The 18,104-nt window shown below is 41.6% G+C and overlaps 1 protein-coding gene across 1 annotated transcript in view; it reads right to left on the bottom strand.

Annotated features, from left to right (window-relative positions):
- Positions 1–354: 354 nt before the first annotated feature.
- Positions 355–18,104, bottom strand: part of TNIK (TRAF2 and NCK interacting kinase) — a 398,208-nt gene continuing 380,458 nt past the window's right edge. The window contains exons 25-34 of the mRNA XM_052645336.1: positions 17,937–18,048; positions 17,633–17,719; positions 16,956–17,126; positions 16,107–16,250; positions 12,501–12,635; positions 8,695–8,795; positions 6,313–6,462; positions 4,369–4,528; positions 3,982–4,121; positions 355–1,834 (exon numbers count right to left, since the gene is read on the bottom strand). Of these exons, the coding sequence (XP_052501296.1) occupies positions 1,751–1,834; positions 3,982–4,121; positions 4,369–4,528; positions 6,313–6,462; positions 8,695–8,795; positions 12,501–12,635; positions 16,107–16,250; positions 16,956–17,126; positions 17,633–17,719; positions 17,937–18,048 (1,284 nt within the window). The 3' untranslated portion in view covers positions 355–1,750. The remainder of the gene's footprint in view (positions 1,835–3,981; positions 4,122–4,368; positions 4,529–6,312; positions 6,463–8,694; positions 8,796–12,500; positions 12,636–16,106; positions 16,251–16,955; positions 17,127–17,632; positions 17,720–17,936; positions 18,049–18,104) is intronic.

The raw sequence follows: 18,104 nt of genomic DNA, 5'->3' as shown, positions 1-18,104 counted from the left end.
TCATATTTTTCGTTTTGGATCTGTTTACAGTAATTGTTTTCTCCAGAAACAAGCCACATTAGTTTTGTTGCTGTTGGATTTTTTTTTTTTCAATTTTTCAAGAACAATTTGGTCAACTACTGTTTTGTTTTTTTTTCCAAATGTGAAATACACCTGAGATTGCCAGTTGAGCTCTCTATATGTCTCCTGGAGATAACACTGCTGTGATGAACAGTGAAACAAAACAAACGAAACGAGGTAGGTTAAAACAGGAAGCGCAACACAGATACTGTTTTGCAACACCTTGATACCACAGGCGGCCATGCTCAGAGCTTTGGAAAAAAAATCCCAGACAGTCACGCAAAAGTTCAAATCATCCGTGGAAGAGTTTATAAGGACACAAGTCAACCTGAACGAAATACATACATATCTCTGCACAAACGTTGTTTACCGGATGTTGGGTAATTTAGAGGAAGGTAAAATGATTAGGGTCTCAGAATTTTGGCCAAAGCCTTGCTTTCAAGTTCTATAAAATCTGAACCAATGATGCCTGCTGGGTCCCAGGCAGGCTTAGTAGTCTAGTCCCTTCTCTCACCAACCCAGAGAGAACACAGGCAGCTCAGAAACATTTATTATTATTGTTATTTCAGTCACAGTTTTCATCTTGAGACAGTGGCACCTCAGGAGGAAGCTGGGAGTAACTAGAGCCTGGATGTCATCGATTCTCCAATTCCCAGAAAGAACAAGGTCTTAACTCCTAACGAAGCCCAAACAGAGTGACTTCCTAGCTGGGAAGTTTTGTGCATTTGAAAAAAAAAATGTGTGTGTGTATATATATACATTTTTAGCTTGTTTCCAGAAGCTCTTTCCATCTGACCCCCTCTGTCATCCCATCTTTTGCCCTGATCTGTTGCAGTAATCATTGAGGCAACGTTGTATATAGAGTCCCTCATTTACTAGAGTCAACTTAACTCAATGGCACTACTATCCCATGAGACACACTCTGTTCTGTACAGGGCCCTATAAAATAGGGCCTGCCAGACTCACAAAAATGGTAGTTGATTTTATTAGTCTAAGGCTAGTAGCTTAGCCATTTAAAATCTATTTCCCAAAAGAGGGGAATACTAGTATTTTTCTTCTCTTTTAAAAATTCATTAGCAGTTGCTATCAAAAAGCAACCTCTTGGGTTGGTGAAGGCAAAAGAGTTCTAAAATTACCCCACTGTGTAGTTATGGCCTTCAGTGTAAAGAGATAAGGTACATTTATTGTGCCGTCTCTCACCATTTGAAGTTGGAGATCTTAACAACATATCATATACTTAAAGCTAGCAGGCAGACAGAATTAAAAACAGACACTTTCTCAGTATGCATTCTCTCCCCATTCTTACAAAGTAAGGGGGTAAAGAAAAAAAAAAGGTAAAAAACAAAACAAAACTAAAAAATCCACCGTAACACAGCTTAATCATAAGAGCACACAATATTTGTTTCTATCCCTAACTCCGAAGGGCACATGGTCCATCTCTGTCCATAGACAACGCAGCATTCTTGGGGATCTCCTGGAAATTCCTGCCACCTTTTTCTCTCCTTCTCAACCAGGCTGCAACATTGAAAGATGGACTGTATCGGGACGGGTGGAGGGAGAGGAAAAGGGGAAAGCAGTATGTTCAACCAAGCCTTCTGATTCTGCCTCTAGACTGGCATTAAGTCCACATGAGTTATGTTCTTTTAAATTAGAAATAACGCCATGAAGATAAGTGCCAAGTGCTCTTCTGTTACCAGTTCATCATGGAATTTCTGTTGAGGGTCATGAAAAACACTTGGCTACTTCCTCCAGATCGCACGGATGCAAAAAATACCTGTTTGAAATTAAAAAGAAGTTAGTTCAACTGCATGGTTTCTCTCCCGCTTTTCTTCAACCGTCCATCCATTTTTCTCTCACATGTCCTATCCTTGCCATGTGTCAGCTCTTAAGACTCAATGGCTGGTGTTTTTAAAGCATCTTTTAATACACCGCATCCTCTGTAGGCATTCCTGCCTTGATTCCTATAAGGTTACTATTACTTATCGTGGTATTGGCCTTCAGGGACCCAGAAGGGACTACCTCTTGATTTGCAACAACCCTCTGGGTGCTCACTTTTTACAAGGGAGTTTCACGCTAGGATAATATGCTGGATTTCTGGTCAAGAACACAACAGGTCCTTTGTTAATTTCTGGAAAGTCACAAGGGCTCCCCTCATCTCTCTCCTAATGACAAGAGGGCAGACTTTGGGAATGAAAGTCAAGAGAGAATTTGGGGCCTACTGCCTACTATACAGCTTCATCTTTCAATTAAAAAAAAAAAACAAACAAGTGGCTCTAGTCAGATAGGATAAGGTGTTTAATGCCTATTCACTTTGGCATTTCAAGAGTTAACACTTGGCTTCTCTGCTGATGTGATGATGAAGGCATATCCTAGGCTGAAGGAGATCATGGCATTCATCAGGAGAACCGCAGTCCATTAGGTCTGGGTCTGCTAAATCATTTTATCCAACAACTGAGAGAAGGGAGCAAGATTTGGGGTACTGCTTGCCTGAGCCGAACACCCATGAACCGCTGCCTAGGAAAATAATATTACGTGCTTTGGCCGAGTCCTTTAAGAATCAGCCGACACCACACTTTGGTCCAAGGCATTTACTTTGTCACTAGTATAAAGTCTCTGCTACTTCATTTCCACAACTTCTTTAGAACATTGCTGTCTCTCCCAACAGCTTCTTAGGAAGCTCTGTGGAAATGTGTGTCGTTCAGCTAATGCTACATATGTTAGTAAAGCTACTGTGGGGTCAGTGATCACGGGGGGAAGCACAGAGGACGTGTGGAAACACAACAAGGGGAGGAAAGGGCTGCTGCTCTCCAGGTTGTGTGTGCCCCGGCTCTCAGCCTCAGCGCCCTGACACTGCTGTGGTCTCAGCCTGTTCCTGAGGGTGTGGACAGGCCTTGCAGTAAGGGCTTCTAGAGTTTGGGGGTCCGTGCCTAGATCAGTCCTGGCCTTAGGATCCCTGGAGACTAGGTGGGGGCTGGAATTTTACTTGGGGTCAGGTCTGTTTTCTGGCATATTCTGATGAGGCCTTGGAAACCATTCTTGCCCCTCCCAACTGTTGTCCACCCAGACCACACCATGTCAGATTAATTGGCTGCTCCAGGGTCATACTAAGACCAGCCTGGCTTCTAGGGAATGGGAGAGAGCCAAGAGACGTAGGTCTGTTCAACCCATCACACTCTTTTCTATAAATGTTTACGTTGGCTGATTTGGGGGACAGCATTTCTAAACTGACCATAGTCACAAAGGATGAATTCACAAATACAGTATAGCTTAGCTACCGAGAACTCTGGGTGAGTCTACAGGGAGGGCAAGGGGGAAGAATACCCTTCTGGGCGACTGTTATGCCAGACGAACACCGCCAATTTCACTGGAAAACAGTCCCCCTATGATACTTCAGAAGAAACACGGCTGGAATGACACAGGACATGGCACTAGTTGAGTTTGTGACTGTGCATTCCTCAAGGAATGGGTGGCACTTCTCAAAATCTTTATATTTCTACATGTCACAGGTTTTACATTTAAAGCTGAATATAATGTGATGGGTTATGCCCCAATAGTGGTTCTGTGAAAAGTCTAAACATGGAGTATAAGGTTGACCCTCTGTGAAATGATTAATGATGGGCCAACTCTACTAAGTGTTTAGGAGAATTTGGGGTATTTGCTGAGTCATCTTAAGGCCTGCAGGCCACACGAGTTACTAAGAGTTTACAAGAAATTTTTAGATGTTTTCATGTCTTTTTTTGATGTGTGAATAGTATATTTTGAGGGTTCACATGAGTCAAACCAAATAATGCCATTTCAAGATAATATTGATTGTTTAACACAGATGTGATTCAAATCGGTATAAAGGAAAATGAAGGTTTCACAGGTACCTGGTGGTCTCTTAAAATGCAAACACTAATGCAAATGTTGAAACGGATTTACCTTATCATTTCTTTCACATAGAAACTTTAACCTTTGAGCTCGCTTATGCATAAATACTCCATCCAAATGTCCTGTTTCCACTGACCGGATCTCAATAGCTTTCTCGCCCCAGCCCATTATCTGATTGGAATGAATGTAGGCTGTCAAAAGGAATTTCCAAAACTGCATTAAAAACATTAGATGGGCAATAACTCACAGCATCTGTTCACATCTTAACCACAAAAATGACAAACGACTTGAGATAAACAGACAAAGCAAGTCTTACAAGTGTTATTCACAGACTTTTTTTTTTTTTTTGGTGGAATCAAATGGTTGTTTCACATTTCTTGACTTTCGTTTCATTTGGGGGGTGTAACTGCTGAAGGAGATAAGGAATGGTTAACCTACCCACAGACGTGGGCATTTCTCCCCATTGGAGCACCACATCCTTAGTTATCCGGCCGTAGGTGTTTACATACACCCCCTCATCCTCATAGCAAACAAGCATTTCCATTCCATCTGTCTTAGGCAAGATGACAATGGCATGAGGAGTGATATTGCCCTGAATCTGGAAGACAAAGAAAGGCCAGGCATTATTCTTTTTCAAAATGAGACAGTATCTTAACTATCAACTTCTAAGAACTGAAAAAAACAAGTTCTTTCATTTCTCTTTTTCATTTGTACTCTAGAGACTGATGTTTTGCTTTGCTTAATTTAACCACTGACCTGCCAAATACCCTGGTAAATACAAACTTTGGGATGAAGTCAAGAATCCAATTCACCTGTTCCTAAAAGCAACAACTACAACATCGGAGCACCTACCCTGTGCCAAGCATGGGCTCTTTACATACGTAACTTCTGGGTCTTAGAACAGCTCCACACGGTAGGTGTTTCCGTCTACAAGGGGAAGTGACTGCATCTCAGAGGGGTTATGTAACTTGACCAAAGCTGTACTACCATGTGGTGGTAAAATTGGGATTTGCGCACATTCTCATGAACATTGAAAAAAATCTCGTGTTTTCTGTCTACTTTTAAAAAAGATGAGGAAAAGCGCAAACCAGTTGAATATGCTGGAAACAGCCTACATGGGACCAAAAGTTGGGACCAAAATAGGCTATGAAAATTCCATACAGATTGTTTATCTGGGTGACCAAATAAAAGAATAATCCAAATTAATGGCTTGTTGAGAAAAAAAATTTAAATTACCATTCATTAAAAAGAATCATACTATTCAAATAAGCGTAGACTGACGTGTATGAAGACAGACATGGGATTGCTGTGACCCCCCTGGTGTAGAGTGTCATGGCCGTCCAGTAGGTGCAGGGTGGACATGACCGAGGGGCTGGAGAACGATCACGGGGTGGCTTGGTCCCCTCGTAAAAGAGCACGGGTTGCGAGTCCGTGTGCATGTACACACACGTGAGGGAAAGCTGCAACGTGGTAACAGATGATGTGCGTGTGTCATGCACTAAAGTAACTTTTTTCAATTGTGCTTCTGTGGAGTAAAGTCTTTAAACTCTTTAAAAAGCAACAGACTGAATCTCAGACTTTGTTGATGACTAGTTTCTACTGTATGTTAGCCTTGGGACTCTATACATATTGGAGACACAATTTACATTGCACTTCTACTATGTGAAACCATGGGCAGCATTTCCCTTAAAAAGTCATGTTTTAGGCAATGTGTCAGGATAGTAATATTAATACTGCAAATTGCAGGACCCTGTGCCATGTTCCTTAGATGCATCACCTCATTTAATGCCAATGAGAACTCTTCGTGATAGGTCCTCTTAGCCCATTTTACAGATGTGAAAGCTGAAGGCCGAAGAGGCTGCCCATTATGTGTCCATTATTGCAAAATGAATACATGCTAGAGCCAGAGCATGTGCTTGGGTGTGTCTGATTTTACCACATGATATTGCCTTCCACTTGAAGAGAGGAACGAGAGCAGAAAAAGGACCACTGGCCTTCTTCCACATAAAATGAACCAATCTCCTTCACAAAGTAAAAATAGAAGCTCATTTTTACTCCTCCCCTTGCTTTAAAAAAAAAGAATTTGGGCCCTTGAATGAAAACATCATATGTATTTTAATATAAAATCCAAGGAAACAACATGTCCAGTAAATGGCAAATAATTGCTATTACATGTTACTCAGTTTCAAGCAGCTGTAAAAATTAGTTAAATTTACATGTTTTATGTATGAAAAGTATAATCTATTTGGTGAAGGCTAAAAGTCTATCTGCTTTACTGATTAGTAAAAGTTAGCATGACTTTCACCACAAATGTACAAAAACAAATCTCTACATGCAGACTGTCGAACAGAGAGTCTTGACAGTCTGCTTTTGGGAACTTACATGAGATGGTATGTAGATATCATAAGAGTTTCCTGAATCAACATCAATTACATGGAAACCAGTGTGTGAACCAAAAATAACCTTTAATCTTTGACCTTCTTCTACTGTGAGATCAACAAGCAGTGGCTTGTGCTGGAGATCTGCAAAAGACTTTAAAAATCACCCTGTGAGAGTCCACATCATGCAAAGACATTATCTTAATGGATTTTTCCTTTAGCTATTTCCTGTGGAAGTTCACGTCTGACTTTTCTTAAATCAAAAAGCTAGGAAATCTTTCTTTCAATTTTAGAGCTAGTCATATTCTGGCTCTAGGAGGAAGAGTCTAGCATCCATTCGTGCCCCTTGCTCTACCCCTTGTCCTCCAGGGAAGAGAAGTTGGTTTACAGTTGTCAATTTTGATAGTGTTATCATATACTAAACATATGGTGCCCGGATACTGCTGTTCCTTCCTGTTTATATCTGGCCTTTTCCCCAAGAAGGTCCGGTCACCTCTCTGGCCCCTCTCCTTCCTGAGTGACAGCCAGGCCCATGCATGGTTACTACCTGTTTAGGGACAGCCTGAGGAGGGGGGCAGCTGGGGCCAGTTCTGTGCTAAATAAGCCTGTTCTGAGTTATCATGCCTGCTCTGGTTCTGATTGTCCTGGTGAGTGAGTGCCCATCAGATCAGCACCTTCTCTAAACTTAATGCAGAGATCTGAGACTTGGGTTTGACCAACAGAGAGGGAAGGTTGAGGTGGTACATCTCAAGACTTGTGGCTTACATTGGCTAGCTGGGTTTACTTAGCAAGAAAACAAAGAGCTCCAGCCACAGCTATCGAAGTTCTGTGTGTGAGACTGGAGTCTAAGCCCCAGGTAACTGTTCAGTCTCCCCTCCTTTTCCTCTGCCAATATTTCAATGCCACTCTACCTGTACTGGCCTAGAAATCTGGGAGAGAATCTGTGAAACCACAAGTGCCTTGGCCGCTTAACAGACTCCTCCTTCCTTTTTCACTAACATCATTTTCACATATGGGAGGTTTGAGCCAAATCCTCGTGTCCCATAGGAGGGCTCAACCTTCTGCCAGCTCTAGACTTTTCCTATTCAAGTCCTTGCCTTTGCTCATCCTCCTTCCAGGCTGGGCATGGTTTGCTGAACAAAGCATTCTGCCATCAGTTCTGCACTTTGGCTTGTACACTGATAGCAGTAACTTCAGAACTGGAACAGGTCTCGATGGAAAAGCTTTTGCAAAGAGAGATTTTGGCAGAACAGCAGCACCACTGTAGCTTTCAGGAGTCATGCCAAGTGTTATTACTAACCTAACGCAGCCCAAAAATTCTTCTCCATAAACGTGGGGTTATGGAGGGGTACCCATATCCATTGATGAGCCCACCTTCCTGAGCACATCACAAACGAACTCCTCGTGCTGCTAAGAGAATAAGACAGAACTGGGGTGATTCGGCCCTGAAGAGGGGCTCATAATGTTCCCAGGGCAGCTTCTGCCCTCACATGGCTTAGGTGGCAAGAAATAATACATAAAGGGTCAAAGAAAGACGAGAGTTGTAAAGGTGGGGAGAAAAGTGAGAGCCAAGGAGATATAAAGAGAGAGATGTAGGCAAAGAGAAAGAATGAACAGAAGATAAATTAACACTGGCTATGGGTAGACTGTGTGTCTCTGAAAACATCAGACTGCCTGTAAGTCCTGGTCCTTCTAGCATTTGGGGGTCAGCTTTCATGAGCTGGAGTCAATGGGACCAGCATCACTCCATACTACTTCTGTTGATTCTCATGAGTGATCAAGCCAACCACGGTGAGTACCGATTTAGACAAGATGAAAAAATGAAAAAGCAATGAAAATTGAAGGATGCAGAGAATCTAGGCTATTTCCACATATGACTCTATTCAGTATTCACTTCACTGAAGTCCAATAGCAATGGGGATATGTGACCATCAAGTGAGTTTGAGGGACTTTAAACCAAAACGGCTTAAGAGGATTGTAAGATTAACAGACTCAGTTCAAACTTGAGATACAGTGCTGCTGTTGGTCTGCCTTTTTCAGATGAAATATCAGAGTTAGGTGGGGGTATAATGAATTTCATTGTCTAACATTACAATGAATGCTTTGCCCAGTAACCATTCCCCATTAAATGCCACTTAGACGTGATGGTGCATAGACCTGAAATGGAGGAGGAAGGTACACCCAAATTTTAATTTGATTAATTTAATAGCATTTGATAATACCCAGTCTTTACTTCTAGAATAACAAACAAGAGTTCATTCACTTTTAGAAGAGAATTATTCTATATAGAAAACTTGGTACAAGTCTCTGTGTAAGATAGAGCAGTGTTACCTGATAGAAACCTACAGAAACAAGCCCTTGTTAGGTAATTTACATGTCTACTTACCTTAAATGCCATGAACTTATGATACGGTTTAGGAGCCCAAGCATATATCTCCACAGCATTCTTTAAGGCAATCACCAAGAATTTGATCCTTTCATATTTAACTGCAATAGAAACATTACGAGTTAAGTTTATTAATTTAATCCAGTTTCTGTGTTGATGACTGGTTCCCGGTGCCTCAATGGTAAAGAACCCGCCTGCAGGATTCGATACCTTGGTCTGGAGGATCCGCTGAAGGAAATGACAACCCACTCCAGTATTCTTGCCTGGAGAATCCCATGGACAGAGGAGCCTGGTGGGCTACAGTCCATGGGTCACAAAGAGTCGGACACAGCTGAGCAGGCACGCACGCAAACACACACATCACTATATATCACCTTAACTGAGAGTAGTGCTCTGGTGTGGGATGTTCTTGAAACTGAAAATCACTCGGTCGTGTCTGACTCTTTGCTTCCCCATGGACTATACAGTCCACAGAATTCTCCAGGCTAGAATATTGGAGTGGGTAGCCTTTCCCTTCTCCAGGGGATCTTCCCAACCCAGGGACTGAACCCAGGTCTCCTGCATTGCAGCTCTCCGGTGTGGGATATTCTTACAGGTATGGATTTAACTTCTTTTAGTAAACTTGTCTGCAGAATACCTGGGGCCTTTTGTTTCCTCCTGAAAGCTCTATCTAAAGATGTAACTGGTTAGGACTGCCTCTCTCACCACCAAGTCTAGATGTGAATTACTTATTTTAAGAAGAATCTGTATAAAAATCCTTCATGTTTCCTTGCTCGGCTTTTATGTTCACTCACATGTAAGCAGCTGAGAGCTGGTATGTCAAGATGGCAGAAGAATCAACAAGTGGGTAGAGACAGAATGTCTGCCGTTTGCTTATTATTCAAACTTGGATTCCAGTTGTTGGAAACTTAAAAGGGACTAGTGCCCTTAACAAGAGACCCCAGAGAGATACCGCTCCCTTCCTACTATGTGAGGCTGTCACAAAAAGACAGCTTTCTATGACCCAGAAAGCAGGCCCTCACCAGACACTGAATCTGACAGCACTTTGATCTTGAGCTTTTCAGCCTCTAGAGCTTTGAGAAAGAAACTCCTGTTGTTCATAAACCACCCAGCCTGTCATATTCTGTTATAGCATCTTGAACAGACTGAGACAATACACATGGAATTGCTTTAATTCTTTACTGGCCGCACAGCATCGTATGTGGGATCTTAGTTACCCAACCAGGGATGGGACCTGTGCCCCTTGCACTGGAAGGCAGATTCTTTTTAAAAATTTTATTTTTAATCAAAGGATAATTGCTTACAGAATTCTGCTGTTTTCTGCAAATATTAACATGAATCAGCCATAGGTATATATGTCCCCTCCCTCTGGAACCTCCCTCCTGTCTCCCTCCCCATCCCACTCCTCTAGGTGGATACAGAGCCCCTGTTTGAGTTCCTTGAATCATACAGCAAATTCCCACTGGCTATCTATCTAGTTTACACATGGTAATGTAAGTTTCCATGTTACTCTCTCCATACATGTCACCCTCTCCTTCTTCCCCTGCCCACCGTGTCCATCAATCTGTTCTCTATGTCCGTTTCTCCATTGCTGTGGAAGGTGAATTCTTAACTACTGGACCACCAGGGAAGTCCCAGCAGTTGCTTTATTTTATCTTTTATAAAATGTTTGAACACTCAGAGTATTCTGTATCCTAAAGAAATTAGCCGAGGATAACTGACCAAATTCTTGCCCTCTGAATTCTTTCTCTATAGCATACCTCCCCATATTCTGTCTTTAATATATTTTCAACTCCTTCCTCTGCAATTCACTTCCGTATTTCTCAATGACATGCTAATAATGTCTTATTTAAGTTTCTTCAGTTGTAGATATTATCTGACATTAGCTACTGACTGGAGCATGGAAAGGATCTCGTGTCTTATCACTGCCTCCTCTCTCTAGTTCTCTCTCTCTCAAATGTACCCATTTCTTCTTCCCTCACACCTCCAACACAGTTATAGTTACAATTTTTGGTTGAGTCAATATCTTGTGTTAAAATCATTACTGTGTATAGATGAGACATGTGGTATACCCTTATTATAATTCCTTTCTTGTTTTCCCCAATTTTTTTCCACTTCCTATTTTTTATGCATCTATCTCTAAGCACATGGAAATTTTCTGTTAGTGTTATAAGTGCCTTTAATACAGTCAAATATGACAGGTAATCTGTTAGTAACATTTTTTTTCTTGGAGGTACCTCTTCCTAAACTCTCCATTGTCCCACTCTGCTTGGACTGATTTCTTTCTCTCTCTCTCTCCCCACACACACACACAAACTGGTTTTGTTTCTCTGGAGAACCTTGGCTAATACAGATGGGTTATAAATTACTAAGTGAAAAAAAAATGTTTCCTTTAGAACTTTGAAGGCCTTGCTCCATTGTCTTCTAATCTTCCAGCATTGCTCTAAGTCCCAGGCCATCTAATTCTGGGTCTAATTATACACTGTTTATTTACTTATTATTTATTTATGGTTGCATGGTGCAGCTTGGGATCTTAGTTCTCTGACCAGAGGTCAAAACCAGACCTTTGGCAGTGAGAGCGTGGAGCCCCAACCACTGGACCACCAGGGAATTATTTACTTGTAATTTGAAAGCTTTAAGAGCCTTCTCACTTCCTGGGTACTGAAATCTTATGTTGCTGTGTCTTCTCGTAAGTCTTTTTTCATTCATTTTTCAGTATTTCATTCATTTTCATATACTGGGTACTCAGTGAATCTTTTTATTTGGAGATTTTTGAGGTCTTAATTCTAGAAACTTTTCTTGTATTTTTTCTTTGATGCCTTCTTCCCCTTCCATTTCTTAATTTCTCTTTTTCTTAAAACTTACATAACTTAGATTTTGAACCACTAGGATTGAATCTTTTTTTTTCTTACCCATCCTCTCCTTTTTCTTTTCATTCCACTTCCTAGACATGGTTATTTTCCAACTCTTTTATAATACTTTTTATTCTTGCCTATATATTTTAATTTCCAAGGTGTTTTCCTTATTCTCTGAATGACATTCTCCAACCTTGTTTCATCTTTTTTACTTTTTTTTAAAACCCTATTCTTCTTTTATGGAAATGGTATTTCTAATCTCCCTGAAGTGGCAAAATTTGGAGAGCCACGCAGGATAAGAAGGTGTGTGTGTATATCCGTGTGTCCTCATAACTCACTGTTCCCCATCAGGAGGCTGGTTGTGCCCGCCTTCCACCTTCCGCTGCAGTCAGGGAGGGTACTGCCTGACTGAGCTCTGCAGGATTTGCTGTTCATGAGCTTTCCAACAATCCTCCCCTTTTTAGTCCCACCCTCACCTCCACCTCAAATACACCTGGGGCCTCAGGTCCCAGGCCTTTCTGGGTTCTGTTGAGTGACTGGGTTGATTTTGATGACTTTCCTGAGAGCAGACTTAGAATTCAGCATTTCCTGATCAGTCAGGTCTATTCCAAGTCATCTAACTACTCTTGTTCAATTTTTTGACATCTCTTGTTATCTGGTTTGTCTTCTTCTGGTCCCTTTGTCCTGTGGGTTGATAGCATTTTTATTCCTTTATTGTCATTTTAATGGGTCTTTGGGAGGGAGTCAAATTGGAGCCTAAGACTTTATTCTGAATGCACTCTTGGAACTTTACCGATCTGACTTTTGGGGAAATAATGCAAGTATATTTAAGGTTCCAGCAGTGTCTTAAACTGGTCACAGATGCATCACCAGTATCTGATAGAAAAAAACTGAATGAAACTTAACTGAATAGTTTGGATTGAGCAAACAATTCCACATCTTGAGACTTACCAACTTTGTAATGTATACAGCCTTCCAAGTCTCCCACAGTGATCCAGCCTTGTTTCTTTTCTACTTCTGGGTCATTGTGTAGTATTCTGTTTCTTAACCATGAAAGATAGTAAACTCGTAACTTATTCTTCTTTCCTGTTAAAATAACAGAGCTTTAATTTCAAGGTCTGGAGACAGCTTTTTCTCTTAATCCTTCCCCATCTCCATTTTATTTTTATTTACAATTGTGTGCATGTGTGAAGGCATAATAACCAGTGTCTCCAGCATCATCAAAGTATTGCATCTGCCAGAACTTATGATTAAAACAGGTTTAAGTGTTTTGGGCAAATAATCATTGTATAATCTGGCCACCTGATGCGAAGTGCCAATTCACTGGAAAAGACCGTGATGCTGGGAAAGACTGAAGGCAAAAGGAGAACGGGGCAGCAGAGGATGGGATGGTTACACGGCATCACTGACTCAATGGAGGTGAGTTTGAGCAAACTCCAGGAGACAGTGGAGGACAGAGGAGGACTGGTGTGCTGCAGCCCATGGGGTCACGAAGCATCAGACATGACTTAGTGACTGAAGAACAACAACCACCTTTTACTTTCTGGTAGCTTCTTTTGTTTCTTTCACATGAACTCTATTTTAAAATATTTATTTAAAAAAATGAATAGTTGCCAGGTCTTTGGTGTGGGATCTAGTCACCCTGCCAGGGATTGAACCTGGGCCCCCTGCATTGGGAGCATGAAGTCTTAGGCCCTGGACCACCAGGGAAGTTCCTGGTGGTCTCTTATTTGAGCAAGCTACTCTTATTCCCTTCTCCCAATGCAAAGGGCAATGTCTGCTCAGTAAGACCTAATTCTGTAGCAGAATAGGTGATCAGCATTCCAAAACATTCTAGATCTAATTACATGAAGGAGTGTTGACGGACATTTTAGCATACTCAGGTGTGACTGCCTTTTCCTCATCTTCTACCCAACACACCATATGTTAATGCAGAGCCTCTTACTCGCCTCCTCTCTTACTTTAAAGATGACAGCTGGTCGTAGTTTCATTTTACTAAACAGAAAAAGGCATTGCATAAGGATATGAGAAACAAGTTCAATGAAGGCAATCTGGGCTCAGAAAATAACCCTGGAAGAATTTATGGTGCTGAGATCCCTGAAAGAAGTACCAAACAGAAATAAGAACCAAACAGAAATAAGAATGGACAAAAAGAGGTGTACACGTGCAAAAATGTTCAAGTTCCCATTGGGAAATGTTGGTAAAGTGATCCTAGAGTAAAGAATTCTTAGGATGACAAGAAAACACCTTAAAAACATTGAGGTATATACAGGAGCTAAATTTAATCAACCATCTGAGATTATCTAAATACCAGATAAGAAACGGTCCTTTGGGGTGGCTTTTTCTAAGTGATCAGAAATTTACCCACTTCTTGGGTACTTACTTTTCCTTTGATTTCTTGTCAAAAAATATGTTTTGCAGATGTGATATATAACAGAGGAAGAGAATTCATTAAAGCATTGCACACTTGATTTGACAGAAGAATATCTTTATTATTGAAATTGAGGGAACCACTGTGCAGTTATTATTCCTCTTGGTAGCCAAAAGCCTTGAGTATGCGTTGATCACAATAGCCAGGATGGGCAGGAGGTTGGTGCTTTCTCTTCTCTGTGCCAACACAGATCAGAGGGCACTTCAAGAATCTTTGGTTCCTATTTTCATTTTCTTCTTTCCCTACCCATGTGCTTCATGAGAGCAGGGAATAGTTACACTTTTAAAACTGATACATCATATATTGAAGCTTGAACATGAATTTTCTGATATCACTTCCCCTTTTGGTAGGTGTCTGGCAGATGCATGGCTGTAAATTTGATTTGGGGGTATAGCAATCAAGAACTCATTACCCAGACAAAAGGACGGTGTTAGTCCCTCAGTCGTGTCCTACTCTTTGCAATCCCATGGACTGTAGCCTGCCAGGTTCCTCTGTCCATGGGATTTTCCAGGCAAGAATCCTGGAGTGGGTTGCCACTGCCTTCTCCAGGGGATCTTCCCAACCCAGGAATTAAACCTGGGTCTCCTGCATTGCAGACAGATTCTTGACCATCTGAGCCACTAGCAAAGCCCAAATAAAGGACTATAGTGAAATAAATGATAATATAGGAAGAATTTACTTGGTTAACTTTTGTTTGGGGAGGATAAAAAGATGAAACTGAGCATCCAGTGGAAAGGTAAAAGACAGAGAGAACCACGGCATCTTGTGAAGGTATCTTCTCAAAACAGCAGCACAGCTTAAGAGCTAAACCCTATTTGAGACTCAACCCACGAGGAACCCAATGTGTCTCTTTGAGAAACAGAGGCTGGTTCTCCAGCTTGGCTGCACAGTGGAGACACGTCAGTAGCCACCAAAGCCTCTGTGACCCGGGCCACATCCTAGACTCTGACCCACTAGTCTGGTGGCATCCTAGATTTTTCACATCTCCTCAGGGGGTTCTAATGTGCAGGGGTACAGTTGGGTTCATACTGGAGGGGATGGGAGGGAGTAAGAGGGGCATTATTTATCAAACTCCTTCAAACACCATCTATAAGGAAAAACTTTCAACAGACAGAGCCTTTCAGGTTACATTTTTAACCTGTGAGTAGTAAGGCCTTCACTATTGTCTCCATATTTTTTATTTCTTTACTTGCTGCGTCGGGTTTTAGTTGCATCATGTGGAATCTTTGGTTGTGGGCCACGGGCTCTCTAGTTGTGGCACGTGGGCTCAGTACTTGCAGGACATGGGCTCAGTACTTGCAGCACGTGGGCTCAGTAGTTGTAGCACGTGGGCTTAGTTGCTGCACAGCATATGGGATCTTAGTTCCCTGACCAGGGATTGAAACCTAAATTTCCTGCATTGCAAGATGAATTCTTTTTTCTATTTGTTTTTTCCACATTGATTAATTGTATTGTTTTTACTGAAATATAGTTGATTTACAATCTTATATTGGCTTCAGGTGCACAGCATAGAGATTCAGTATTTTTACAGATTGTTCTCCATTAATGCAAGATGAATTCTTAACCACTGGAGCACCAGGGAAGTCCCTGTCTCCATCTTTTTTAAGGCTCTCTGTGTGAACCAGAAAGCTGCAGAGTGTAGCAATAATGATTCCTACAGTCAAATCTCCTTGCAGACACAATCACCTATGGGCCAGCAGCACTAAGTAGAGCATCCATGAACTACAAGCTAAAGCAGTTCTTATAAGAAAAGAGACCAGAGAAATTTCTGCTTACAAAATTTCTCACTCGCAGAAGCCTACATTTTTATATTCTCCTTCTGAGAACAGACAGTGGTGACTGGAGTACAGACACCTTAAAAAGATCCTTGCTGAGTCCCAGTAGAGGTAAAGCCCCATAAGCACACAGCTATCACGTCTCTGTCTGATTCAGATTTCGGGCAGAGGTGAGAGACTTCCCTTGGAAGGTCAGAGTCTCCAGAGTTAGAAAATACGGGTGATGTCACTCGCTGCACTGTCATAATTCACTATGCCACTTGCTGGTGGGACGAGCAGAGCTTACTATTCCTTCAGAAGCGAGGCGGTCACCTTTCCCACCCATGCAGACCTGGTCACCTCACAACATACCTGATATTGTCACGAGGACATTCAGTCCCTCGAGCACATCCATCTGCTGAAATCGCCTCCGGTTGATCAGATTATAAACTTTGCCTTGCCCACTTCGGTCCAAAAGCATCAGGCCATTTTCAGTTCCCACCAGGAGGTTTACACCTGCAAATTTATGAAGGATCCCAAGACTGACTCTTACAGGCTTTACTCTTCTGTGTCTGGGGTCCCTGTAAAACCTAAGAGCTGTACCTTGTAAATATAAACTAGTGAGCAAGTAGGCATAGCACAGTAGAGAGTGTAGAAGTAGAAGCTCTGAGATAGTAATTAAATCACTGTTGCTCTAGTAATGGAATTAGTTTTCTTTTATAAAGTAGCAGCAGCATTCATTACATGAAGCTGCTCTACTGCCTAGAATAGTGTTCTTGAGAGGAGCCTGAGGCATGGCTGTCATGCCAGCACAATCTGCCTTTATTCCTTTCCTGTGACACCCACCCTTTTCTTGGCTCTCTCAGTAAATCCCACCTTGAGACTTCGCCAAGGTTCACCCCGCTCCTATTCATGCAGTGGTTCCTGGACCTCTCACCTTTCTCATATGCTCACACTGTGGGCACACGGTACGTGAGCATTGAGTGGGAGCCACATCTGCTGTTGGTTTGAGCCCAACCCTGTTGTGCGACAAGATCATTTTGGATCTCCTTCTGTTATCCTGAGTATATCACTTCTTTCTAAATATAAAATTGCTCTCGATCTTTCTTGAGGCCAAGACAGTCCCAAGTCAGGTCTCTAACACCCATGATTGAATCAACATTCTTCTGATGGTAAGATTCCTCTTCAATCCATTAATGAATGTTACAAGCACCAACTTACCCCACAGAGCTGCACAAAGTATTTCTGAATTGAATCGCTTCTTATATTTTCTGATCTCCGGTGTGTCGCTATGAGGCCGAATGTTGGTTGGGTTTACATTTACCACTGAAATCTTTCTTGCTTCATTTAGTTTGGCCTGTTCTTGCCTAAGAAGTTCGCTAGTAAACAGAGCTTTGAGAAAAAGAATCAAAGATATCAGTGGCATCTTGAAATATACACCAATGGAGACATGGAGAAGGGGCTTCAAAACACTACGATTTTTCCTTGTTTAGTGTGCTTTATAGTAAAGGCAAAGAAATGCTGAAACTATACATATTTTACACTTTTTTTAGTAGAATCAAGTACAAGTCATTCATAAAAGCAGTATTTCATCTATTAGTAAGACAGGTTTATAGACACTACTTGAGCAGTTGAGGGAATTAATGTTCATCTCATAAAATTAAATATACCATCCCCATCTCCTGTAACATATGCAAGAAAGATTACTTTTTGAAATGCCACGTTATCCATCGACAAACTGGCCTAAGGTGAGTCTGATGATTAGTGAGTTGCAGAATTCTAGAAAGCAAGACTCTCCTCTAAATCAGCCAGACTTCTGCAGTGGGAAGCACACACCTAGAACTCAACACAACTCAACACGCATTTATTAAGTATCTACTGCGTGCACAGCATTGTACCCAGAAACTGCTTTTGAGAAATAGGTGGTGAGTTTGGAGATCTCGGAGGAACAGCTTTTCCCAGGGCCCCTGGATACCTCTGGGTTCCTACCAGAATCAAAACAGAAAAGATGAAAAACAAAACAAAACAAAACAAAAAAACAGAACTTTGAGGAATCCTATAAAAAAATTAAAAGTCTTCCTTTTAAGACAGGGCCTAAGCAGTTAATGGCTTAACTACTGAATGAAGAATTAATTTTTTTATCAGGCCATAAGAGAATGGAAAAGCAAGCTGTTTCTAAAACATCGGGGACTTGTAGCTTACCCGCAGCTGATGATTCCTCATCTTCTTCATCTTCATCAGTGGGAGACGTCTGGTATACCCTGGGGTCCACAAAGGGGGTGAAGGAGGCTTTGGTGCTGCTCCCCAGGCCATACTAGTCAATAAGCAAGAAGATTAAGAAGAGCAGATAGGTAAATACCACAGCAACCA

Source organism: Budorcas taxicolor, chromosome 1, assembly GCF_023091745.1.
Source record: "Budorcas taxicolor isolate Tak-1 chromosome 1, Takin1.1, whole genome shotgun sequence".
In the NCBI taxonomy this organism is placed as follows: domain Eukaryota; kingdom Metazoa; phylum Chordata; class Mammalia; order Artiodactyla; family Bovidae; genus Budorcas; species Budorcas taxicolor.
This window is presented reverse-complemented; position numbering and strand designations above follow the sequence as displayed.